General features: G+C 46.2%; 1 protein-coding gene across 3 annotated transcripts in view; it reads right to left on the bottom strand.

Moving 5' to 3' along the window:
- Nucleotides 1–26,285, bottom strand: part of Gabrr2 (gamma-aminobutyric acid type A receptor subunit rho2) — a 45,745-nt gene that overhangs the window by 5,623 nt on the left and 13,837 nt on the right. For all 3 annotated transcript variants that reach the window (XM_036179590.1, XM_036179589.1, XM_036179591.1), the window contains 6 exons: nucleotides 21,172–21,239; nucleotides 18,041–18,264; nucleotides 17,220–17,302; nucleotides 16,937–17,077; nucleotides 12,498–12,650; nucleotides 11,287–11,483 (listed from right to left, as the gene is read on the bottom strand). In XM_036179590.1, coding sequence (XP_036035483.1) covers nucleotides 11,287–11,483; nucleotides 12,498–12,650; nucleotides 16,937–17,077; nucleotides 17,220–17,302; nucleotides 18,041–18,264; nucleotides 21,172–21,239 — 866 coding nt within the window. The remainder of the gene's footprint in view (nucleotides 1–11,286; nucleotides 11,484–12,497; nucleotides 12,651–16,936; nucleotides 17,078–17,219; nucleotides 17,303–18,040; nucleotides 18,265–21,171; nucleotides 21,240–26,285) is intronic.

Genomic DNA, 26,285 nt, shown 5'->3' with positions numbered 1-26,285 from the left:
TCTTGTATATCTATATGTGGATATGTTCATGTGAGTAGGTACCCACTGAGGCCAGAGGGTTGGCTCCTCTAGAGCTGGTGTTGCAGGTGGTTTGTGAGCCGCCTAATATGGGTGCTGGGAGCTGAACTCTGTAGTCTTCTACAAGAGCAGTGCATTCTTAACTCTGGAGCCATCTCAGCAGCCTTATTTCTTGAAGGAGGGTCTCTCACTGACCCTGAAGTTCACCATTTTGGCTAGGCTGGATGGCCAGCAAGCCACCTCAGTCATCTGCTTCCTTCTGCAGCCCTGGAATTCAGGCACGTGTGGACGCAGACGTGATGTCCCAGGAAATGCTCTTACCTGTGTGTTTCCTCCACAACCCTAATGTTGCATTTTGAAACAGCTCAGCTGCCCCAACAACAGTTGGAAAGGCTCAGTTAAAAGCAGAAGACAAAATATCTCTCCTGCTGTTCCACATGGAAAACACTATTAATTGTTAAACTGTTACCAGAGTGGTAGCTGAGCAGAATTAGGTGAAAGCTTGATTATCTTTTAAAATAGAAAAGTAAAGGATTATCAAACAAAAGTATTTAAATAGGGGGCTGGAGAGATGGCTCAGTGGTCAAGAGCCCTTGTTATTTTTGCAGAGGACCCAGGTTCAATTTCCAGCACCCACATGGTGGCTCACAATAGTTGATAGGCCCATAATTCCAGTTTCAGGACATCTGACACCCTCTTCTGACCTCCTCAGGTACCAGGCATCCACATGGAAACCCTTGAATAATTCAGACACCATGCTTGAAAGTCAGTTCTGTAAAGGGAACATGTTCCTTTCCTAAAATTTAAAGGCCCTCTGGTAAGGGGTCAGCAGTTACCCAGGTGAACACAGATGTGGAATTGTCATGTTTTCTAGGTGACTGCCATGTTGATTGATATAATTGTCAGCAATGTGTTGGTAATGATGACACAGGAGAAACTGGGCGTAATAAATTGATGTTATAAAGCATCCATTCAACTTGCTTAATAAACAATAAGTTTTTATATAAAGTAGAATTTGGCTGAAGGAACATGTCTGGGTATCTTATCAGAAAGACTATGATTCTGCCAAACAGATAGGGCGACCTTGGCTGACAAATGCCTGGAAAAGCAGCCTTGGTCTGTCCAGGGATAACTCTGACAATGTATTACATTGTAAATACCTCCATTTGTCCAAACAACCAAGCCTTGAAATTTCTGTCTCTGTGAAACATGGTTAATTGCTCAAACCATAACTTGGGTGTGGAGCTTAAAAGAGCTATGTAGATGACATCACATATAATATAACTCAAAACCTAGATAAGTCCCAGATGATTTCTGTCCAGTTTGGGCACTAGCCAAAACTGGACCAAACATTGTTATTAAGAGTTTTTCCTGAATGTGTGAAGTAAGCTCTCACTGGGTACTTACCTCTCTGGCACAATAAGTTGGGGAGTGTGTGTGTGTGTTATTGCTAGGAGACTGAATTCTGGGCTTTGTACTGTGATTGATACAGCATTCCTGTGTGGAACGCCTTATTTGCATTTCAGTACAATGTGACAAAGTAAAGTATTGGAAGTACAGCATTTCTAGGGAATCCAAAGGATAAATACTTAGTCTTAATTCATACTTGGCTAATGTTTACAGAGCATCAATTCTTAAAGGGGCTTTGGGAAGCCTGGGGGGTAGCTCATTGGTGAAGTACTTGCCTAGCACTGGTAAGGCCCTAGATTCAGTCCCAACAGCAATAATAAACAATCCAATAAATAAAGGAACTTTTTACTCTGGAACACAACTTTTGTCTCCTCTTTTCATAAAACAGGAAGCCTCTACCTATTATCAGTGTGTTCATTAATAATAATAATACATAATGTATGTCTAGAATCCTTCAGTTTCAAAACAGCTTTCCCATGCATGACCTCATGTGACCCTTACATGGGATCCTAGGAGGAAGATGGGACAGGGGTTCTGCAACCTCTTTCTACCCGTGAGGAAACCGGGGTGGAGTTCAGACAGCAGAGCTGGGTCTAAACTCAGCGTTTGCTGTTCTTATTCTTTGTCCAAATATTTCTCCGCTGTGTGGAAAATCGAGAACAGATTCTCAAGAGGGATCGGCCTCCTTGGGAAGAAGATCAGAGCCCTTCTGAGGGGACCAGGCAAGCGGTAAAGATGGCTAGAAATCTACTGGTGGTAATGTCATGTTCTTACTCCTTCTGTGTCTATTTTTCTGTAAATAAGAAAGGGTGGGGAATGGGGATTTGATCCCTAGTTGGCATCGATCCGGCTTTCTGTTGGCACCCTGGCTGCCTTAAGCAAAAGCTCCGGCAGTCTGACGACTGGATGGTGCCCTTATGCTAGCACCAGCTATGTTGAAAACTCTAGCCGGGCGGTGGTGGCGCACGTCTTTAATGCCAGCACTCAAGAGGCAGAGGCAGGCGGATCTCTGAGTTCGAGGCCAGCCTGGGCTACAGAGTGAGTTCCAGGAAAGGCGCAAAGCTACACAGAGAAACCCTGTCTCGAAAAACCAAAAAGAAAGAAAGAGAGAAAGAGAGAAAGAGAGAAAGAAAGAAAGAAAGAAAGAAAGAAAGAAAGAAAGAAAGAAAGAAAGAAAGAAAGAAAACTCTACATGGCTATTTTAAGGAAACAAGACAGTGGTTGCCCGCTGCTCGCTCTGGCTCCTGAAGTGTGGCCACAACCTGGACTATTTAAATCACAACCCTTGGTGACATCTAGCATCTCGGTTACCTTGAAACCATGTCCACTAAGCAGGGGAGTGGATTTTCCCCTGGTGGCCTAACACAGTGACCTTGGTGATAAGTGCAGAGGGACAGCGCCTTGATGGTCCAAATGCGAGCCTTCATTTGCATGCGGGGCCCGCTGTTTTTGCATGAACACCATTCTCCGGTTGTATTAGCAGGCTGTTCAGCTCAGTTTGGTGAGATAACTGGGAGATGCCTTTCTGTGTTGCCTCCACTGGCGCTGTAACATTAGTGCGTACCCCTAGCTTCTCCTGAGCGGTCTTTTGTTACCTAATTTTAGGCATGTCTGAGCCGGTAACATGAAAATAGAAGTACCCGAGACAGGGAACAAAGGCAGCAGCCGCTGAGCGTCTGCAGCAGCAGAGCAGCCCACACTTGGGGCTGCAGGGGCAGCCATCTAACAGCTGCAGAAGACAGACCTGTGAGGCTGGCGGAGTGCAGTGGGAAACACAAGCAGCAAAGACAAAGCGGTGGCAGCTGCCTCCTGACCAGTGACCACAGGAGCAAGAGGCAGCAGGAAGGCTGGAGAGGACAGGAGCTGGGGCGCAGAGAAAGCATAGAGGACAGAGAGTGGAAACTGGGCAGGATCAAGGGCCGTGAAAGCAAGAGAAGAGGAATTGCCGGTCCTGGTAGCTGAAGATCTCCAGACTGCTGCCAGACCATTAGGGCCAGGGATCTCAGATCCCAGACCCAGGTGCTGTACTGGTGGCTGCTTGTCAAAGGCTAAGGAATCCTGAATTCCTAGGCCTCGGTGAGAGCTGTGAACAGTTTCAGATCTCACTCCCGGGGGACTTTGCCTCTTGGTGCAGACCCAGTTTAGCTCTTTCCTGAGGACCCTCGCAGGCTTCATTTCCAGTTCATCTCCATCCTTTGTGCCAACCACCAATCCATCAGTGGCCACACCGGGTTGGAACTCAGGGTGATGATTCTCACTATCCTCCCTGCCCTCTGGTACATTCTCTGCAGACTTATTTCTCATCCTGTGGTAGCCTGCTCACAGCAGCCCTCTCCCACACCAGCTCCATTCACTGAGAACTCCACCTCTCGGTACAGACCCAGGATTCTCCTCACCCTTGCATCCCTGATCTCCAGACTCATTCTTTGTCCATACTGCAGCCTGCTTGCAGGAGCCCCTCCAACCCTTGGGGACTGTCTTTTGGTGGGGACCAGATCCCCCTACCTTTTTCCACAGCCCCTCCCAGCCTCTTCTCCTAGCCCATCTCAATTCCTTTCTGCTGCCCACCGACCTGAAAAAGCTGTGTCTACCAGGGAACCCACAGACACATTTGCCTAGGATCCAGAGAGGCCAACAGCAACCAAAGAAGAAAACACCCAACAAAGACAAGACCAGCTGTCAACATCGAATCACCTCAGATACCTTAACTCCAGACACCTAGACTCCAGCATAAACACACACATGAATACCAAGAGAATATGCCTCTACCAAAAGCCAGTAACTACTATAGTAGGCCCTGAGAAATGCAATATAGCGAAAGTACAGGACAAGGACTTCAAAACAGCCATTAGGAATATGTTCAAGGACCTTCAAGAATATATGAATAACCCTTAATGAAGTCTGTGAAGACACCAACAGTTGAGTGACATAATGACAATTCAGAACATGGAAATTTGACAAAGAAATGGAATCACTAAGGAAAGCAAAACTGGAGATAAAAAAATTAGGATTTCAAACAAATGCTCAGAGGAAAGCATCAGCAATAGATTACAAGAAATGGAAGAGAGAATCTCGGTTGTTGAAGACAAGGCAGAGCCGGTGGCGGCGGTGCACGTCTTTAATCCCAGCACTCGGGAGGCAGAGGCAGGTGGATCTCTGTGAGTTCGAAGCCAGCCTGGTCTACAGAGTGAGTTCCAGGACAGGCACCAAAACTATACAAAGAAACCCTGTCTCAAAAAAATTAAAAATAAATAAATAAGAAGAAGACAAGGAAGAAGAAATGGACAGCTCTGTCAAAGTAAATGTTAAAATCTAAAACAATCCAAATCCAAAACATCTAGGAAATCTAGGACAGCATGAAAAGACTAACCCTGTGAGCAATATGGATGGAGAAAGGAGAAGCAGCTCAGGTTAAATGTCCAGAAACCATTTTTAAACAAAATCACAGAAGAAAAGTTCTCCCAAAATAAAGAAAGGGATGCCTATCAAGGTACAAGAAGCATGCAGAGCATCAAATAGTCAAGACCAGAAAAGAAACTCCCCTCTGTACATAATAAATCAAAAGAACGAAATATACAGAATAAAGAAAGGATATTACAAGCTCCAAGGCAAAAAGACCAAGTAACATATGAAGGCAGAGCCATTGGAACCATACCTGACTTCTCAAGGGAGACTGAGAACCAGAAGAACTTGGACAGATGGTCTACAAACTGAGAGACACAGATGCCAGCTCAGACTACTACACCCAGCAAAGCTTTCAATCACAATAAACAGAAAAATAAAAACACTCCATGATAAAACCAAATTTAAGCTATTTCTATCTACCAATCCAACTCTACAGACAGACTAGTAGAAAAGCAAAATTGGTCTAAAGAGGTTAACTGCACCCAAGAAGACGCAGGAATAAATAATCCCAGAACAATCAATCAAGGGAGGGCATATCAAAACAAAACAGGAATCAATCAACATTGCTCGCTGAGAATTCTCAATACTGATGCTCAATTCCTCAAACAGGGTCCATATTTCTGTTGCATCCAAGAAACACACCTCACCATGAAGGGTAGATACCACCTTAGGTGAAAAGGATGGAAAAAATAATTCTGAGCAAAATGAACCCAAGAAAAAAGCCAGTGTATCCATTTTAATATCTGACAAAATAGACTTCAAACCAAAACTAATCAGAAGAGATGGGGAAGGAGACTACATACTCATCAAAGGAAAATTCCACCAATAGGAAACTGCAGTTTTTAACATTTATACACCAAATACAAAGGCACCCGAGTACATAAAAGAAACACTACTGCCGCTTAAATCACATGTTTGTCCTCACACACTGATAGTGGGTAACTCCAATACTCTACTCTCACCAGTGAACAGGTCATCCAGACAAAACAGAAACAGAAAACTGCTGATGCTAAATAATGTCATGAGTCAAAGGGACCTAACATCTTCAGAACATCTCACCCAAGCACAAAAGAAAAATTTTCTCCAGATTGACCACGTACTTGGATACAAAGCCAGTCTTAACATATACAAGAAACTTAAAATAACCCCTCTGTAACCTGACTGGTCACCACAATTAAAGCTGGGTGTCAACAACAACAGAAAGTATGCAAACTTATGGAAGCTGAACAGCCCACTGCTGAATGACAGCTAAGTCGAGACATAAATCAAGAAGAAAATTAAAAACTTTTTAGAATTGAACACGAATGAAACCACAGCATACCTGAACTTATGGAGTACCATAAAGGCAGTTCTAAGGGACGAGTCCATAGCACTAAGGGCCTATATAAAATAAATGGAGAGATCTCATGCTAGTAACTTAACAGTACTCCTGAAAGCTTCAGAACAAAAAGAAATACAACTCAAAAGGTGGAGACAGCAAGAAACAATCAAACAGGAGGCTGAAAATGATAAAATATAAATAAATAAACAACACAAAGAATCAATGAAACAAAGAGTTGGTACTTGCAAAAAGATCAACAATGTCTGATCTCAGAAGCTTAGCAGGGTTGAACCTGGTTAGTACTTGGATGGGAGAAAATAAGACTGACAAACACCTAACTATGTTAATTATAAGACAGAGGGAGAAGATCCAAATTAATAAAATTAGAGATGAAAAGGAGGACATTACAACAGATACTGAGGAAATCCAGAGAATCATGACATACTTTACAAATCTGTACTCCATCAAACTGGAAAATCTAAAATAAACAGATGGATTTCTTGATATATAAGACCTACGGGAGGGAAGGTTGTCCATTCTCTCCAAATCTATTCAATATAATAGTTGAAGTCTTAGCTAGAGCAATCAGACAGCTGAAGGAGATCAAGGGGTACACATAGGAAAGGGAGAAGTCAAGGATCCTTATTTGCAGATGAAATGATTTGATACATAAAAGACCCAAAAGACTCCACCAGGAAATGTATACAGCTGATAAATATTTTCAGCAAAGTAGCAGAATACAGAGTTAATACACAAAAATCAGTAGCCTTCCTATATGCAAATGACAGAGGAAGAAAGAAACCAGGCAAATAGTAACTTTCAGAACAGCCAAACAAACAAACAACAACAAAACCCTTGAGATAACTCTAACCAAGCAATTGAAAGACTTGTATAATAAAAACTTTAAGCCATTGAAGAAGACACCAGAAGGGGGAAAGTTCTCCCATGCTCATGGATTGGTAGGATTAATAGAGTAAAAATGGCCATCCCATGAAAAGCACTCTACAGATGCCACACAAACCCCATCAAAATTCCAACACAGTTCCCCACAGATATTGAAAAAACAATTTTCAGCTTCATATGGAAACAAATGAATAACAAAACAGGATAGCTAAAACAATCCTGAATAATAAAAGAACTGCTAGAGGTATCACCATCCCAGATTTCAGCACTTCAGAGCTACAGTGGTTTTATACACACACACACACACACACACACACACACACACACACACACACACACACTTTGGGACACCTAATTTTTAAAGAAGTCAAAAATACAGCATTTTCAACAAATGATCCTGGTCAAACTTCATGGCTGCACGTAGAAAAATGCAAATAGATTCATCCCTATCACCCTGCATAAAACTCAAGTCCAAATGGATCAAGATCTCAACATAAGACCTGACACTCTGAATCTGATAGAAGAGAAAGTGGGAAATAGACCTGAACTCATTGGCATGGGAAAGAACTTTCTGAACAGGACACCAATAGCACAGGCACTAAGAACAACAATCAACAAATAGAACCTCATTAAACTGAAAAGCTCTGCATGACAAAGGACACCATCATTTGGACAAAGTATCAGGCTACAGAATGGGAAATTATCTTTACCAATTATATCTCTGATAGAAGGTTAATATCTAAAATATATTTTTTAAAAAAACTTAAAAAACCCTGAACATCAGGAAAACAAATAACTCAGTTAAAAAATTTAAAAATGAGGTACAGAACTAAGCAGAACGTTTTCAAAAGGTGAAACATAGATGACTGAGAAACACTAAGAGAAATGGTCACCATCCCTAGCCATCAGGGAAATGCAAGTCAAAAGTACTTTGAGATTCCATCCAGTCAGATTAGCTAAGATCAGGTAAACACATGACAGGGGCTGGAGGGATGGGTTGAGAGCACTGGCTGCTTTTCCAGAGGACCCAGGTTCAACTCTCAGCACCCACATGGCAGCTCACAACTGTCTGTGCTTCCAGCTCCAGGGGACCCAACACCCTCCCACAGACATACATGCAGGCAAAACACCAATACACATAAAGTAAAAAGAAATTAAAATAAATAAATAAAATATTATTTGACAATGTATGCTGGTGGGGATGTGAGGAATGGTGAACAGGTTATTCACTGCTGGTGGGAGTGTAAGCCTATACATCCCCTATGGAAATCAGTGTGGTGCTTCCTCAGTAAGCTGGGGATAACAGTCCTCCCTCAAGGTCCAGCCATTCCACACTTGGGCATATATCCAGAAGACTCCTGCCACAGAGACACTTGATCACCCATGATCATTACTGCTCTATTCATAATACCAGAAACTGGAAATAGTCCAGATGTTCAACTGATGAATAGCTAATGAAAATGTGGTATATCTTCACAATGGACTATTATTCAGCTGTTAAGAAAAATGATGTTATGAAATTTGTAAGACGGAGCTGAAAAAATTCATCCTGAGTGAGGTAATCCAGACCCCAAAAGACAAATATTTTGTTTTCTCTTATATGTGGATGCTAGATTTAAGCCTTCAGTATGTATGCCACTGTAGTTGGAGATCTTCTCTCCAGGTGCCACCACCCACGTATAAAATAATCATTTATACCGGGGGCTTGGTGGCACCTGGAGAGAAGATCTCCAACTACATGCCACAATCTAAATAACCTAGCGGTTAGGTACTTGGTAAGGGACTAGTGCAGGGAGGGGGTCTCCCAAGGAAGAGGAAATAGAACATGTTTTTATGGAGAGACAAAGTGGAAATTGGAACAGGATTAAACAGGGAGGGGATAGGAGACAAGAAAAAAGGGGGGAATGTGGGGAGGGATGACTCACAGTAATTGTCATGTGGAAACCTACTTATAGTGATATTTTATTTGTATTGAAATGTGATTTTATTTGTATGTTAATAAAGTTGCCTTGAGGTCAGAGCAAGCCAGAGCAGAAGCTGGGCAGTAGTGGTGCATGCCTTTAATCCCAGCACTTGGGAAGCAGAGCTAGGTAGATCTCTGTGTGTTCAAGGACACAGCCAGCATGGCAGACACACGCCTTTAATCTCGATACCAACCATAGAAGACCTGGGGGTCTGTACAAACAGGCAGTGACAAGGAGGTCATGTGGCTGGGTTTACAACCAATGAGAAAACAGAACAGAAAGTCTATAACTAGACAGGACACACAGAAGTAGGTCTCCTGGGGAGAGGAAGGACAGCAGAAGCAGTGAAGGGTAAGGTTTTCTGCTCTTGCTCTGACCTCGTGGTTAACTCTGCAATTGGTTGTGTTTCTTATTTAACAAGCCGGTTACATCTACACCTACTGCTGTAGAAGCCACCTAAAATAACACATACGTAAATAGGAATACTAATGGAGTCACCAAGTAAGAGGGAGACTATGCTCCAACTAGAATCTCATGGCACCAAATAAAACCAGTACCAGGAGTAGATTACATCTTCTCGAGTATTTGGCCAAAGGGGCCCCTGGAAACCCCAAACATCACAGGCTATCGGTTACTCTCCACAACCAGACCCTAAGGCTCTGTTGCTGAAGACAGCACTTACACATCTCATTGAACATGGAGGAGTCTTGTTCTAGTTAGTCTAACTCGAAGTTTCACCCCTAGTGACTAGCATTCATGGGACTAGAAGGTGCTAGTAAAGAAAAAGGACAATCATCAACCCAGCTACAAACCCTGTGGCCTACAAGAGTAATCTGCCTGCAAGATATACTGGTGCAGTAGTGGTACAATAGAGAAATAGCCACCAGCTTCTGATCAGATGGAATTAAGGCCCACTCCACGCCCTGCTAAAGTGGACACTTGGACAATGCTAAAGTGACCAAGGACCTGAAACTAGATACGCCATGGACCTAGGTTAAAACCAAATACTATAATGCTGGTAAAGAACATAACAGTAAAAGACTCCTAAGGACATTCTTCTATACACATAGCTCAGTGCCTCACTTGCGCATCAGCCGAGAAACCTTTTTCTTGCAGCAGATGGTAATTAACACAGAGACCCACAACTAGACAATGTACAGAGTGAGAGACTTTGGAACGCTCAGTCCTAAACGGGATGCCTTCATCAAACTTCTCCCCTTGGGGCTCAGAGATCTGTGTGGAAGAGAGAAGGAGGAAAGATTGTAAAACCACAGGTGATGGGTGACTCTAAGGAAGCAGTGTCTTCCGTGCAGAAAAGGACCGATGCACACATGAACTCACAGCGACCGTGGCAGGGTGCACAAGGCTTGCACAAGTCCAAGCCAGATGGGGTTCCCAGCGTGGAAAGGGGCAGTGGACAGGGGCTCCCACCCTAACCAAGAAGCTATCTGTAATTGAGCCCCACTGGCAAAGAAAAATCAGTTTTCACCAACAGAGTCTCACTGGATCTAATTAGCCACTTAGGACCAGCAGTAGACCACCAACATAAAATGAACTCAATTGTATTTTTTGTAAACTTCTTTCATTTTGCTTTGTTTGGGCTTTTTTTTTACTTTTGTCTTGTTGGTCTTTTGTTTGTATATCATGGTTTCAGACTTTGTGGAGTTTTTTGAGGGGGTGTTTCTGTTTGTTTGTTTGTTTGTTTGTTTGTTTGTTTTTAACAGTTTTTTTGTTTGTTTGCTTGCTTGTTTGAGACAGAGTTTCAATGTGTAGCACTGGCTGTCCTGGAGTTTGCTTTGTAGACTAGGCTGGCCTCGAACTCAGAGATCTGCCTGTGTGTGCCACCGCTGCCTGACTTTGTTTTTTAAAGAGAATATAAAGTTGGTTGGTAGGGAGGGGGGGTTGAAAGAAATGGGGAAGAGGAATCCATGATCAGGCGATATTGCATGAAAAAGAAACAGCTGAAGATCTAAGAGATGGAGGTCTAGAGGGTGGCACCTGCAGCGGCCCCTGTCTGCTTGTTGCTGACACTTGCTGTTGTCAAATGCCAAGGGATGCCAGTGCCTCCACAGACCGGCACTTAGAGAGCTTCTTGGCTACCCGCAGTTTCTGCCTGAGCAAGAAGAGAACTGTTCCCACTTTGGCATTAATGCCTCCCTTCCCATGGGCACTGGCCCCTCCTAACTGTGCTGACCTAACCAGCGAACTCATTCTCCTCCAAACACTAGCCCAGCTTACAGGAGAAAGGGAGTGAAGACTCCTCACCTTCTCTCGAAACTTCCGTTCCTTCTGCTCCTGCAACGTGGTCAGATAGTTGACAGCCGCATACTCCAGCACCGAGAGGAACACGAACACGAAGCTGACCCAGAGGTAGATGTCCACCGCCCGGATGTAGGACACACGGGGCATGGAGGCGTTCACGCCCGTGATGATGGTGGACATGGTCAGCACCGTCATGATTCCTGTAAAACCATCTTGGTTCAGCTGCTGACCCACCCCGGAGCCCTACCCACATCTCACAGTCACAATTTTACATTCTCCGTCTCTCTAATCAAGTGAGAGCTTCCCAGACGTATTTCTACCCAGTAGAGGTGTGAGGCTCTGCTCCCTAAACAATCAGGCATTCCCTGACTCACCCCTTCCAGAATGTTCCCCCAAGAACTAGCTGCCTGCTTTCAGTACCCTGGGAATCTGAGTTTCTGTGATGCGTCTGACAAGGTCATGCCTCATACAGGACCATTGATGGTGCGGGATTAAAAACAATGATTGAAGGAACAGTCGTAGATCCCCTTATCTACACCACATTAATTAAGCTCTGTCCGGTTCTTCTCCACTGTGGCTTGCCTGCTAGGTTCTCCCACGTGTCAGGGTCTCCCTGACTTTATCCAAATTGCAACACTGTATTGTAAATTTTCACTCTGGGATTCAAGGTCTGGAAAAAGCCACAACTGCAGCTCTGAAGGAACACAGCCCTCACCCCAGGAACCACATGTTCCTGTACAAACCAGCAAGGTTTTAGAGTTTACAGAATAATTTTTGGCATTTGCCAAATCATTTATTTACTTTTTAGTACTGTATTCCCATACTGCCTTGTAAAGGATCATACTCCAGACTGGTTCCATGTTTGAACTGACGGACACCGAGAGGGTGCAATGTTAGTTCCCCCAAGTTTTCACAACGTGGTACCTCCGACTTCGTGTGGATAGAGTGGGCGAGAGGCAGGAAAGTCCTCCTTTGACTCACAAGCCCATCAGTTAAGAATTCTAAAGACTTACTTTACTTTTTTTTTTTTTTTTAAGGTCTCTCTATGTAGCCCAAGCTGGCTTCAAACTTACAGTCCTCCAGCCCCCGTCTGAGTGCTGGGATTAGATGATGGAGCCACCATGCCCAGCGTGTGACCTTAATTCTCCGTTACCTAGCGATCAGCTGAAAGAAAAACCAAAAGCATCCTACCACACCTTATCAAATACTTTTACCCAGTGAAACTCTGGCAGGCACAGCTCTGTGGTCGATCCAGAAGGACACCCAGGACAGCATGACCATGAGCGTGGCAGGGAAGTAGGTTTGGAGCAAGAAGAAGAAGATGTGACGACGTAAAGTGAAGTTGATGTACAGACGGTTGTACCAGCCTGGGGGAACACGAGAAGGAGGAGTGAGATTCCAGCCAGAGCATCCCAGGAGCCCATCTTCCCTGGCACTGCTCATCAACCACAGAAAGGAAGTTCAGTAGGCTTGACACAATGCCTTCTGTCCTAGCATGGGAGCACTCCGTGCTACGGCTGCCTTGTCAATATCTAGTATGCTCTCCCATGGAGTCTGATCTAACTTTTCACAGCAGTTTGGGGGAAAGGTAGAAGGAAACATTTACTTGGTAGTTTGGTTTTTATTACTTGCAAACTATGACTGTATCTCCTGAGGGGCTGGCTGCTTGGGAGCTTCAGAAGGTAGAGTAGTTCTAACTTGTTAAGGCCAGTACTGCTCAGTCAGGAGCCAGAAGAGCGGGGCTGTCACTCTGGTCCTCTTAATCACCAAGTTGGCTGGTACCCACTCAATCGCACCAGCACAGAAGACATAGGCTGTTCACATCACTGGGAAGTCTGCATCAGTACTATTTCCAACACTCCTCCTGGGATCCTTTACCATTGGGCGGGGAGGGACCTGATGCTGTAGTACTAACTAATTGTGCACTCGGAGACTCCCTGTTTAAAGGTTGTAAAAGGAGTTTGAAAGTGTCATGTCTCAGTAAGTCTGAGCTAAGGAGGCATGTTCACCCTCAGCTTCGGCACCTCAACTCAGCTCTGTCAGGCATCTCAAAGTATCACATTATGACAGTACAGGATGCTTTGGATGGGGGTGGGGGTCCAGAAGCAGGGTTCGTTTTTTCTTCCCATGTGTTCATTACATTATTAAAGTTATCTTCTGTTCATGCCAAATGACACCAACTGTCCATTATAGGTATGCACATCTCCTTTGCCAAATAAAGTACAAAAAGGTTCAAAAAAGGTTCATTGACTTAAAGAGAACAGTTAAGTTGCTGACTGCAAGGAGGCGCATTAGGTAAGACAAAGATGGCTGGGGCATCCTGCAAAGGACTGTGGTTGGGGAAATCAGAATGGTATTACTTGGAGCACTAAGGAACTGAAGCTCAGAGGCTGCTCCAAGTCCTCCTGATCTAGGCAGATGTCTATCTGAAGGCCAAGGCTTTACTCATACAGTGCCGTTTTCAATGAGCAGGAATTCAAACACCAGGCCCGAGGGGGATCTTTAGGAATCTGTTAGAAATTCAGGTCCTTAGAGCCCACACGGGACCCGCTGATGAGGGACACTCCCCCACTCAAAAAAGGGGAGTGCCTGTGGAGGACTGGTTAAAGACAGCTCTTGGTTCCCCACAGTGCCTGAATGCAACCTGAGACCCACACTGACCAGAAGCAACAGCCTTTGAGTTCCGATCCACAGAAGAAGGTCTATGAGATGTCCACCCCGCCCTGACGCTGGAGGCTTACAGGAACTTTGCTTGTGAGCACTTAGCTTTGGTGGTGTGGGTACAGGTGGGCCTGAGAGTGCATCCCTCAGGTTCCCGAGAAACACTCGGAGCAGACAGACTGGCTAGAGCAGGGGTAAATACAGAGCGGGGAGGGAGGGTTAGACCAGTAGGAAAGGCCCGGAACAACAGCGTGTGTTCAGATGGGTTTGACAACCGTCTACTGAATGGTTTTCTGGGCTGTCTGAATGGCCTGGTGCTTTTAGGGGGACAGACAAACAGAAAGTGATCTTCAAGAACTGGAAGAAAAGAATCAGCTGACCACTCCCCACCTCACCCCACTTTTGCTCTGTTTTCCCCACATGGCATTCCTGAAGGAAATCACACTGCTCGTCAGGTTTGCACAGACTCTTCCTGGCAGCTGCCTCTGTTCCGATAAGGACTAGCCCATCATCCTTGCTTCTAAGAAAAGCAGGGAAGTTGTGTCGGGAACACTGGGACAGAGAAAAGGGCTATGAACATGTGTGTGACTCCCAGGTGAGGGAACGTGTGTGTGACTCCCGTGTGAGGGAACATGTGTGTGACTCCCATGTGAGGGAACGTGTGTGTGACTCCCGTGTGAGGGAACACGCGTGTGACTCCCGTGTGAGGAAACATATGTGTGACTCCCTTGTGAGGGAATGTGTGTGACTCCCACGTGAGGGAACATGCATGTGACTCCCATGTGAGGGAACGTGTGTGTGACTCCCGTGTGAGGGAACGTGTGTGTGACTCCCATGTGAGGGAACGTGTGTGTGACTCCCGTGTGAGGGAACGTGTGTGTGACTCCTGTGTGAGGGAACGTGTGTGTGACTCCTGTGTGAGGGACGTGTGTGTGACTCCCGTGTGAGGGAACGTGTGTGTGACTCCTGTGTGAGGCCACCAGTCCCAGGGCATGAGCGCCACATACAGTGAAGAGCGGAAGGAAAGACGCGTTTGAATCTGAGCTCCAGAAAGGCTTGGACAGGAAAGAAACAGCCTGTGTACTGCTACGGCACAGAAGCCGCTAAAGGAACAAGGAATGCGGCCTCTCACGGCCCTGAAGCTTGAACCAACAGTGAAATCTTTAAGACCCAGTTTCCTGATATGAAGTCAAGGAATAACAATTTCAAAGTCTTGGTTTGTAGGGTAGAAATTAACTTACACATAATAAACAGTATGTAAGAGATTCTTAGCCGTGGCTTCACGGATTTAAATTTGGTCAGAAACAGATAAGTTGCTGGAGAGATGGCTCGGTGGTTAAGATCACTGACTCCTTGTCCAGAGTACCTGGGTTTGGGTCCCAGCACCCATATGGTGACTTACAACCCTCCATAACTCCAGTTTCAGGGGATCTGATGCCTTCTTCTGACATCTGATGGCACCAGGCACACACATGGTACACATACATACATGCAGGCAAAACACTTGTCTACATAAAATGAAATAAATATTTTTTAAAGAGTAAACAAGACAACCGCTACAATGAATAGATAAGGAAGTCATGTGTGTGTTGGAGTGAAGGGGCAGAGATGAGGATGAGCCACATGGGCATGCCCTGAAGCAGGCCTGTGATGGTCCTGATGCCAGCACAGTGCTAGACGGACCTGCTCTTCCAGTGTTTGGGTCTGTGAGAAGAGGGTGAGTGGGGCAGGTGACCAGCTAGGATAGCATGCAGGAGCAGGAAGGCACACAAAAGCTTTCCATAGAGGGGTTTGGGCATCTCAGCTCTGGGACAAGCGGTGATGACGTAAGAGTCCCATTAGGAGCCTGCACCTGCAGCACTGTGGAACTGTTGTGCCAGACACGTGGAAGCCTTTACTCTCACGTATTCAGTGGGCCCTTCCTTAGACACAAGGTCTTTGCAGATCTCATCAAGACAAAATGAGGCTGTGCTGGATTCTAATCGACCCTGACACAGTGACCTGTGTCCCTACAGAAGAAGGGAGGTTGGACATGGACACAGGGGAAAGACACAAAGTAGGACACAGGAGAACACCACACATGGCCGGAGCAGGTTAGACCAGCACAGCTGCAGGTCAAGGGTGCCAGGCATTGCTGGCACACAACAGAGGCTCTTCCCTCCAGCCTGCAGAGGGACCGTGGCCCTCACACCTCTGCCTAACAAACTGACAGAATGAGTCTCTGTTGTTTCAAACACCCAGTCTGGAGAATGTCATTATGGCAGTCCTAAAAACATCTAATCAAGGAGTGTAAGGTGAGACTGGACAGAGGGTGACAAATGGATCCCCTCAAATTTTCAAGCATGGCCCAGGATGAAGAGGTTAAACTAAGAGCTGAAAAATGACCCTCCTGGGACTGGTGGTGTAAGTCAGAGGTAGCACACGGACTGAGCATGTGCAAGGCCCTGGGTTCAGCCACCAGCAGGAAAAATAAATACTTTCCCTTGCATAGCTGTGAAGTAGAAGAAGGTTGCAGAACAGCATGCCACACACACCCCATTCTTATGAAATCCACAGCCACCGTAAGATGTCTCGAGGGGATTTATTAACTGTGTCCCCTGTGGGGGTGGGATCTCAGAAGTTAGCAGTGTTTTGACTCTATTTCCTGCTTTTAAAAAATGCTATCTTATGGCCAGGCTGTGGTAAGGCATGCCTCTAATCCTAGCACTCAGGAGGTAGAGACAGGCAGATCTCTGAGAGTTCCAGGCCAGCCTGGTCTGCAGAGTGAGTTCCAGGACAGCCAGAGTTACACTAGGAAACCCTGTCTTGAAAAAAACCAAAATAATAATAATAATAATAATAATAATAATAATAATAATAATAGTTCTATTTGGGACTATGCTTTATTTGAACAGTCAAATCAAAATTATGTCTGTTGGCAGTGGAAAGGGTGAAGGCTGGAGAACTCAAATGTGTCTCTTTCACACTTGAGTCTAGCTGAAACAGTGTCTACCTGTGCTGCTGTAGAAGGCCAGTCTGGACGTCGTGTGAAATTTCTGAATCAGAAACTGGGACAGGGAGATCTTGTCGTCTGTTTTCAGGGACTCATCCCCATTCTTCCAGTAGAGCATCAGATCTTCATCTGTGTATGCATCTCGGGGAGAGGAAGATACGTGAACTCAACACCTCTACTCTCTTGTTTAATCCTGTGCCAGGGTGAACCGCTCCTAGCCCAGGAGCCAGTCCTCAATCTCATGATTCTCAAGGGCCGCAAAGATGGGAGAGTGGATACTTACAGCTCTCCAGCTCCAGGGAACAGGTCTGGGAGTCCAGAGGGAAATGGCTGAAGTCCATGTTACACATGGCCGTGACGGTAATCCTGCACAACACAAAGATATGAGGTGGCTTGGGAGCAGACCACCGAGCTCAGGCTCTGCCCACACTTAGGAAGACCCAGTACAGCACCCAGGGTGGCAGGAACCTCCATGGTCACCTTCAGAGGTCAGGCATCTAAGCCACAGAAACATAATTAGAGCTCTGCCCTCTGTGATCTTGTGGGTCTTCTTTATTGGGCTTGCAGTCCCCCAGCTGTCCACCCAGTGGGGGGTGTTGGCTGCTAACGGTCCACACTTGCGCCCTTCTCTTGTACCACCTCAGCCAGCAGGGCTGCCTTCCTCAGAGACGCCTGGGAGGTGAGGCCTTCACCATTGTCCACACAAGATAAGAGTCTATCTGGCACTAATTCACATGATTCTGGTGACTCACACAAACAGGCCAGGAATAAGGAGCCTTCAAACCGCCAAGTTTGCCCCAAAGCCAATCTGCAATAGTGCTTAGCAAACAGTAGCTACTATTATGAATTTAAAATCCTTATTGCCAATTAACTAGAGTCATAGACTCTAAGGAATAAAAGGTCATTGTTCCCATCAAGTCTGGGCCAAACTAGTCTTTTAGCTCAAGTGTAAGACATTGCCATCTACAGGCAGACTGATTGACGTCAAAAGACTTGGGCCAACCTACAGACCCTACTACAGAGACAAGCTCATCAGGACTAAAGGAGCTGGCAAGACACCCTGGAATGACACTGGGCAAAAGAATAATGGCCCCAGAGTGTTACCTCATGCTGTACAGCACATGGCCATCTGGGAACACTCTTAGCATGATGTTGTCCGTGGTGGTGTCGTGAGTAAATGACCGTTTGGAGTGAACGAAGAAGACATCCGGAACCCAGATCTTCTTCACCAGCCTGCCATCAAAGGTCATGCTCTTGTTGCTGGTGCTGGGGAAGGCCAGCCTCTCGTCCCTCCAGTAATGCCTCAGGTACAGGGTCATGGTGAAGTCCTGGGAACCGGGGAAGAAGTCCTTTAGCTAGAAAGGCTTAGAGAGCATTCCTCCCTGCAACTGACCCATCGTCCTCTACCGCAGAATCCCCTCGATTCTGCCTCCAGATTCAGAGTGAAGGTCCTGCAGTCCCGAGCACAAAGGCCACCATGAGATCGCACTGTGGCAATCAGGAAAAGAGTGGCCCATTTTTGCATCTGAAAACACAGCTATGGTGCCACAGTCTGGCCACACAGCCCAGCAGGGTGTAGCGCTTCCAAAACCCTGGTCTTTTTCATGAGGTCCCTATGCACAGGCTTTCCTACCATAATAAAAGATGAGCATCAGCAGTTTGGAAAGGAAGGTGTCACAATTCCGTTCGGTGAATTTTCTTAGAGGAACAGGGCCTCAAGGCCATGACTAAGACTCAAGGTTGGAGGAAGAGCATAAGATCCAGGGTCGTAAATGGAGATCTAAACATGATGGGGCCTTAAAGGGAGGGGGGGCTTCCCTTTAAAACTTGGACATGAGCTTCATTAAGAGTTAGAATGAGAAAGGGGAGAAAGAGAGAGGGAGGGAGGAAGGGAGGGAGGGAGGGAGGGAGGGAGGGAGGGAGGGAGGGAGAGAGGAAGAGGGAGAAGGGAAGGAGGGAGGAGGGAGGAGGGAGAGAGAGGGAGGGAGAGGAAGGGAGGGGAGGGGGAGGAAGGGAGGGAGGGAGAGGGAAGGGAGGGAGAGAGGGAGGGAGGAAGGAGGGAGGAGGGAGGGAGGGGAAGGAGGGAGGGAGGAGGGAGAGAGAAGGAAGGAGGGAGGAGGGAGGGAAGAGAAAGGGAAGGGAGAGAGGGGAGGGAGGGAGGGAGGGACAGAGAGGGAGGGAGGGAGGGAGAGAGGGAAGGGAGGACAGAGAAAGGGAGGGAGGGAGAGGGAGGGAGGGAAGGAGGGAGAGAGGGAGAGAGAAAGGGAGGGAGGGAGAGAGGGAGGGAGGGAGGGAGGGAGGGAGGGAGGGAGGGGGAGGATGATAGGGATGGGTTGCAGAGGAGCCTTTTCAGATAGCAGCCTTCAAGACCACCTCCACAGCACTCTCTCTCCAAAGTCTTGAGTTAATCCCCGGAACAAAGGAAAGATTTGAATTTTAGTAACCCTTGAGGGTGTGGAAAGTTCCATACCACGTGATTTCGATCAGCACAGAATATGTGACAGAGCATGAGAGAGCCAAGTGTCACAACTGAAAGCTGTGTGTGCGCCTAGGTCTCTGTCACATCAGGGACAGCTCTGGAGAATGCAGCCAGCTTCAGGAATTCCAACAACCTCAATAGGTTTCATCTGAGAGTTCAGTTAGAGAAACCTGGACAGCCAGGTGTCTCTCTTACGAAGCAGGATGAAGCTGGGCATGGTGACATAGACCTTTAATCCCAGCAATCAGGAGGCAGGGGCAGTCAGATCTCTGTGAGACCAGCCTGCAACACACAGGGAGACCCTGTCTCAAAAAAAAAAAAAAAAAAGAAAGAAAGAAAGAAAGAAAGAAAGAAAGAAAGAAAGAAAGAAAGACAGCAGGCTGAGCAAACCAGTAAGCATGATTCCTCCATGATTTCTGCTTCAGTTTCTGCCTCCAGGCTCCGGCCCTGACTTCCCTCAGTGATGGACTGTTACCAGAAATGTAAGCAAACTAAACCCTTAAACCCTTTCCTCCCCAGTTTGCTTTAGGTCACGATGTTTTATCACAGCAATAGCAACCCTAGCTAAGTCTTCATTCTAGGCACTTCTCCCTAGGATATCAATCTGAAGCCACCACACTTGAAGGAGGGCAGATGGCAGCTCATAGCCTGACTTAGGGTCTGACTGCGGTCCAGGGAAGCCAGGCTGACCTCAGACCCAGCTGAACGCAGCTGTTGAATACCGGAAGGAGCTGGCAGGGTGTGCCCCAGTATCTTGGAGACCTTCACATCTTCACTCCTGCCAAGAGCTGGAGCTCTGAGTGACATGCAGCATGTATTTCTCAGCTATGCTGCCCAGCACCAAATAAGGGGGGTGGGTGGGGGTGGGATGTGGGGTGAGGGGTGGAGGGTGGCGGGGCTCAGTGCTAGAGTATCTGCTTCCAGGTGCAAGACCTTGGATTTGTTTGCCAAAAACACAGAACAAGGAGGAGGCAGAGGAAGAGGAGGACTGGGAAGAAGGAAAGGAGGGGAGGAGGGAGGAGAGAAGGAGAGAGAGAGGGAGGGAGGGAGGGAGGGAGGGAGGGAGGGAGGGAGGAAGGAAGAAGAAAGCTCCAGAATAACTCCATAGCACCACTGGAACTGGCTATGTGAGTTATGAAGGAAAAACAGAACCCCGAGACCAGGAGCTGGGGAGGGCCTCTGAAGGAACCTTTATCTCAACAGAGACACGGGGGCCAAGAAGGAAACCTCCTGAGAGGACCAGAGGAAGGCCACCTACAGAAGAAGTTTGTAAACTAACGAGCAGAGCACCGAACACAGAGAAGACCGACAGTGTGGAGCGGCAAGCTTCCCTCCAAGGTGAGCGAGCCTCCACAAGAGAGTCAAAAGATGGGTATGACCATGGAGGGTGGGGTCGGGGAGGGGCTGCCATGGAAGTGGGAGGTGGTGGGGGTAGAATGGAAAATCAGCATTGAAGGGTTTCAATCAAAATGCCATCTCTGACCCTCCTCCCAGTGAGATTCATTGGGCGCCTTGCATTTTATCGCCTGCAGTAGACCTTCAAAAGACAGAGGTGGGCCTCAGTCCCCAGCTGACTTTACCCACGGGAATAATAGTACTGCTCTAGATGTTACTGTACCTGGGCCAACTCTTCCAAGACCCAACCTGGTCACCTTCTGCTCCCACAGACACAACCTGCACCCCAGAGGTCCCCATGCTCTCAACATCTCAGCAGTGTGATCCCTCCCTGAAGAGGCCAGCCTGGGGCAGTGCCTACCATGTCCACCTCGGAGATGCTGTCCAGACTCTCCACCTGCACGTCCACACCCACAGGGATGGCAGGGCCTGTGGGAGAGAGAGACAGCTGAGTAAGGTGACATCTTCTCCACTTGGGGCTGAGGGATGGTCCAGCACCTCCCCTGTGGGATGAGGGCTGCCTCAGGGGGGAGGCAGGACTCAGAATCCTAAGTGGGGTGTTTTCTGCTTGCACCTGATGTTCAAGGTGCTTGTACTTCCTCAGTGATGTCAGAGACTGAGTCTGCACCGCATGGTGTTCCTAGGCTGAAGTGAATGTCCTCTGTGCTTGCTGGGTGAGTTACCAGCTGGACTCTGCTTGTCTCTATCCTAGGCTGTGTCTGGAGGGTGGATGGGAGCGACAGTGTGATCCCAGTGCCCGAGTGGACATCTTGGTCACTGGCCCAAGGTTGGATCACCTTTCTACAGAGACGCTAACACACAGCTGGAGTTCCGCCCCCTACTAGCTTTCAGTCTAGTATGAGATGATCTCTCCCAAGTTAGATCACAGCACAAGGCAACACTGTGGAAGGTAGGATGAGAATCTATGGCCAGATTTCTAAAACTGTTCACCTAGGGTTTATCTACAGCCCTGTCTTTTTCTTAAGCTGGTGGGTGATAGTTACATTGGTGAGTTGATTTAGTGAGAAGTTAGTGAGCTGAGCACTTAATTTGTGCATTTTTAATACATGTATACTGCATAAAATTTTTTTAATGATTTTGATATTAATGATGCCAGACATGCATTACACGCATGCCTGTAATCTGAGCTAGTTAGAACACTAAATCAGGAAGACTGAATTTTGAGGCCAGCCTTGGCAACTTAGCTGGCCCAGGTCTCAATTTTTTAAATAAAAAATTTTAAATATATTTTAATATTAAAAATAAATGAAAATAAGAACTTTGGATTTATCAAGCATATTTAACATCTTTACACTCAGAGCCAAACAGCCACTCTAAAAAAGCAGGTGAAGTTAAGTCTGTGATTAAAAATTTCCCACAGAGAAAACAGCAGGTTCAGATAGCTTTACCAGCAAAGCACTCATGGTTAGGAGGAATTAGCACCATTCTATACATCCTCCCAGAAGCTATAGAAAGAATGTTCAAGAAACCAAAAGAAGCTGGGCTGTGGTGGTGCACACCTTTGGTCCTAGCACTCAGTAGGCAGAGGAAGGTGGATCTCTGTGAGTTCAAGGCCAGCCTGGTCTACAGAGTGAGTTCCAGGACAGTGAGAGCTAAACAGAGAATCCCTGTCTCAGGGGGAAAAAATAAGTGTTGTGGCTGGAGAGACGGCTCAGCAGTTAAGAGCACTGGCTACTCTTCCAGAGGACCAGGGTTCAATTCCCAGCACCCACATGTCAGCTCACAACTGTCTGGCTTAACTCCTTTATACCAATGCACATAAATAAAAAGTAGAAGAAGAAGGAGAAGAAGGAGGAGGAGGAGGAGAGGAGAGGGGAGGGGAGGGGAAAGGGAGGGGGAAGAAGAAACATCCAAAAGCATCAATTTATTTCATGAAGTCAAAACAAGGAATGAAAAGGCAAAATCACAAGCCAGCCTCGCTTGGGACATGGAATCTAAACTCCTAATAAGCCAACAATAGAAGCCAGCACCAAACTTCAGGGTTTGTTTGTTTGTTTGTTTGCATGTGCAGGTGTGTTTTGCTGGGAGTCAAATGACCTGGGACTGGATTTACAGATGGTTGTAAGTTTCCACATGGGTGCTGGGAAATGAACCTACAATTCTCTTTAAGAGCAGCCAATATTCTTAACCACTGAATTATCACTCCAGTCCTCCAGCACTAAATTTTAACAGACTGTACATCATGTTTTAAGTCGGGTTTATTTAGGAATTGAGCATTTGCTTTAATGTTGGGACTTCGTGTATGTGTGTGGTACTCAGAATTGAACCTAGAGTCTTACACGTACATGCTGGACAAACACTCTCCCACTGAACTATAAACCCAGTTCTATCATTGAAAAGAATCAAGGGATTCTATAGCTAATAAGAGTGGTGCTGGAGAACAAACCCAGAGCCTCATTTATGGTAGGCAAGAACTCTACCACTGACTTATAACCCAGTATGCCCTCTTCTTTGTGAAGAAATCAGCTAACAGAGTTGTGCAGGCTGGTGGGCAATGTTAAAGGGGAAGAGGGACCCAAGAAGGGGCTGGTGTTAGGTGTCCTAGGAGAATTTGTCAGTTCTGGAGGGAACCAGGAGTGATGTGATACTTTAGATGATTTCTTGGGGATCAAGGAAAGAGAGTAGAGTCCAGAGCCACCAATGCAGCTGTTATATATTATATATTCATATATGAAGACGTGGGGCCAAGACAGCTTGGCCACACAGCTTCTGGCAGGCAGCACCTGGACCCTGGAAAAGGAAGTACCTGACATTCCAAACAGTCCCTATACCCCTAGACAAATGTCAGCCAATCAGGGTCCTGAACCCTGGAAATCCCCTCACCCCAACCTCTGCTATGATAAAACCCCACCCTGTCTGGGCTCGGGCCTCTCACTGCTGCATCAGACAGAGAGTCCAAGCTCCGAGCTTGAAAAATAAAGGCTCTTTGCTTTTACATACAGGATGCAGTCTCCGTGGTGGTCTTTTGGGGGTCCCCACGATCTGGGCATAACAAAGATACATAGAACTTCACTTTAATATACAGAATTTAATATACAGCTCAGCTTCAAATCATGTCAGCATCTGTCCTTGACACTTTTCTATTGCCATGACGAAACACCATGATGAAGGCAGCTTATAAAAGGAAACGTTTAATTTGGGTCTAATACTTGCAGAAGGTTAGAATCCATGGCCATCCCTGGGGGAAGCATGGCAACAGGCAGGTGGGCAGGCAGGGCACCAAGGCATTTAGCTGAGAGCTTATATCCTGACCCACAAACACAAGACAGAGCTAACTGGGAATGACGTGCCCTTTTGAAACCTCAACTGCCTCGGCTGGGTCTACCAGGCTGGGCTGACTCCCCAGGGGAGACCTTGCCTTGGAGGAGGTGGGAATGGGGGGTGGATTTGGGGGGAGGACTGGGGGTGGGAGGAGGGAGGACAAGAGAATCTGTGGCTGATATGTGAAATTAAGTTAATTATAAAATAAAATATTTTAAAAAATAAAGAAATACATCTTTTCCAGCAAGGCTACATGTCCAAATCCTTCCTAAACAGTTCCACCAACTGAGAACCTTGCTTTTAAATATATAAGCCTGTGGAGACTATTCTTATTCAAACTATCATACTTCATTCCCTGGTCTCATAGACTCCTGGTCATATCATAATGGAAAAATGCATTTAGTCGAACTTCAAAAGTTCCCATAGTCTTTCATAGTCTCAACACACTTTACAAGTACATAGTCTCTTGTATAGACCTGAGGCAATCTCTTAATTGGAACCTTCTGTATAATCAAAAAGCAAATTACATACTTCCAACATAAATTTGCACATAATATAAACTACCATTCCGAAAGGAAATAATAGGAACAAGACCTAAACCCAGCAGAGCAAACTTCAAACCTTTGACCACATAGCTGATGTCAAGGGCTTAGATGGCTTTGATTTTCCAGCTTCACTGACTGAAAAACACTTCTCACTCTTTGGCTGGTGCCACTCCCTGTCCTTAGCTCACCCTGGCACATGTCCCTCAGCCTTGGCACCTCCAACATCATGGAGTCATTAGCAGAGTCCAGACTTCACCTTCACATCTTCACACAATGGCATCTTGGGGCCTCGATGCAAGGATTCCCTTGGCACACACCTAGCCTCGGCAGCTCCTCTTAACCACTGAAGAAGATTCCACAATCCCTTAATCATGTATCTTTCATCAAACAAAAGCCAGAACTGCTTGGCCAAAGCTGCCATGTTTGGCTGTCTACTTGGGTGGGAGGCTGGCCCCTCTTTGAATTATATTTGCATAAGCTTTGGTTTGTTGTTGCTTCTTAGGAACGGAATATTCCTCAAGCCTTTTTCTTCCACATACTGCAGGGTTATCTGGCTAGGGTCTTGCCCTGAGGGCTCTACTCCCCACTCCCTGTGTCCCATTTCACAGAGCGCCTCTCCTTATCTCTTCCATCATCAGCTTTGGCTCCAACATCACATTTTCAGGTGCTCTTTTTCTCCTCCAACATTTTTTATTTTTTTCCCCAGGTTGTTGTTTTTTCATTGTAGACCTACATAAAACAGTCAGATTAGGCTGTCTTGGAATCTCCTCTGCCAAGGAAATTAGTCCATTATTTTTTCAATTTTTAGGACAATGGCAAAAAGCAGCCACAATCTTTGTCAAAATATAACAAGAATAGTTCCTAGCCCTAGTTGTTAATATTGTTCTCCTCTGAAACTTCTTGAGCTGGGCCTTCATAATCCACATTGCTCTCAGCACTACCTTATTCCAAGCTCCTGCGAGGATAGCCCCTTAACCTCTGCTTACAGCGCTCAACCACTTTCCTAGCCCAAAGTCCCAAAGTCTTCTTCCAAAAAACAGAAAACAAACAAACAAAAAACCATCATGGACAGGCCTGTCACAGCAATACCCCATTCCGGCACCACAGTCTGTATTTGTCAGGGATCTCTAGGGGAATAAAACTGATAGAATGATTTCTATACATCTAAAGAGGTATATATTAGAATGGCTTACAAGTTGTGACCCAGCTAGTCCAACAATGGCTGTCTCCTGAAGAAAGGGCCAAGAACCTGACATCTGTTCAGTCCATGAGGCTAGATGCCCCAGCCAATCTTCAGTCTATGTTGGAATCCTGAAGAAATAATTCCTAAGAGCAGCAAAGGCGTGTCTCCACTGCAGGATAGATGAACTTGCCAGCAAAAGTGAGAGAAAGCAGGCTGAAAGCAAACATTTCCTTCTTCGGTGTCCTTTTATGTGGGTGCCACTCTAAGCTATGGCTCAGATTTAGGGTGGGTCTCTCAAACCTCAAATGACCCAATGAAGAATAACCCCCCCCCAAGTGTGCCCAGCTGCTTGGGTAGTAGCTGATTGCAGATGTAGTCAAGTTGACAACTAAGATTAGCCGTCTCAGTGTCTGAGTGTGAGTAAAAGCTACCGGGAGTGCTAGTGCTACCAGGTGATTGATTGGC

The sequence above is a fragment of the Onychomys torridus genome, chromosome 2 (genome assembly GCF_903995425.1).
Source record: "Onychomys torridus chromosome 2, mOncTor1.1, whole genome shotgun sequence".
Classification (NCBI taxonomy): Eukaryota; Metazoa; Chordata; class Mammalia; order Rodentia; family Cricetidae; genus Onychomys; species Onychomys torridus.
Note: the sequence above shows the minus strand (reverse complement) of the source record. Positions and strands in the feature narration are given on the sequence as shown.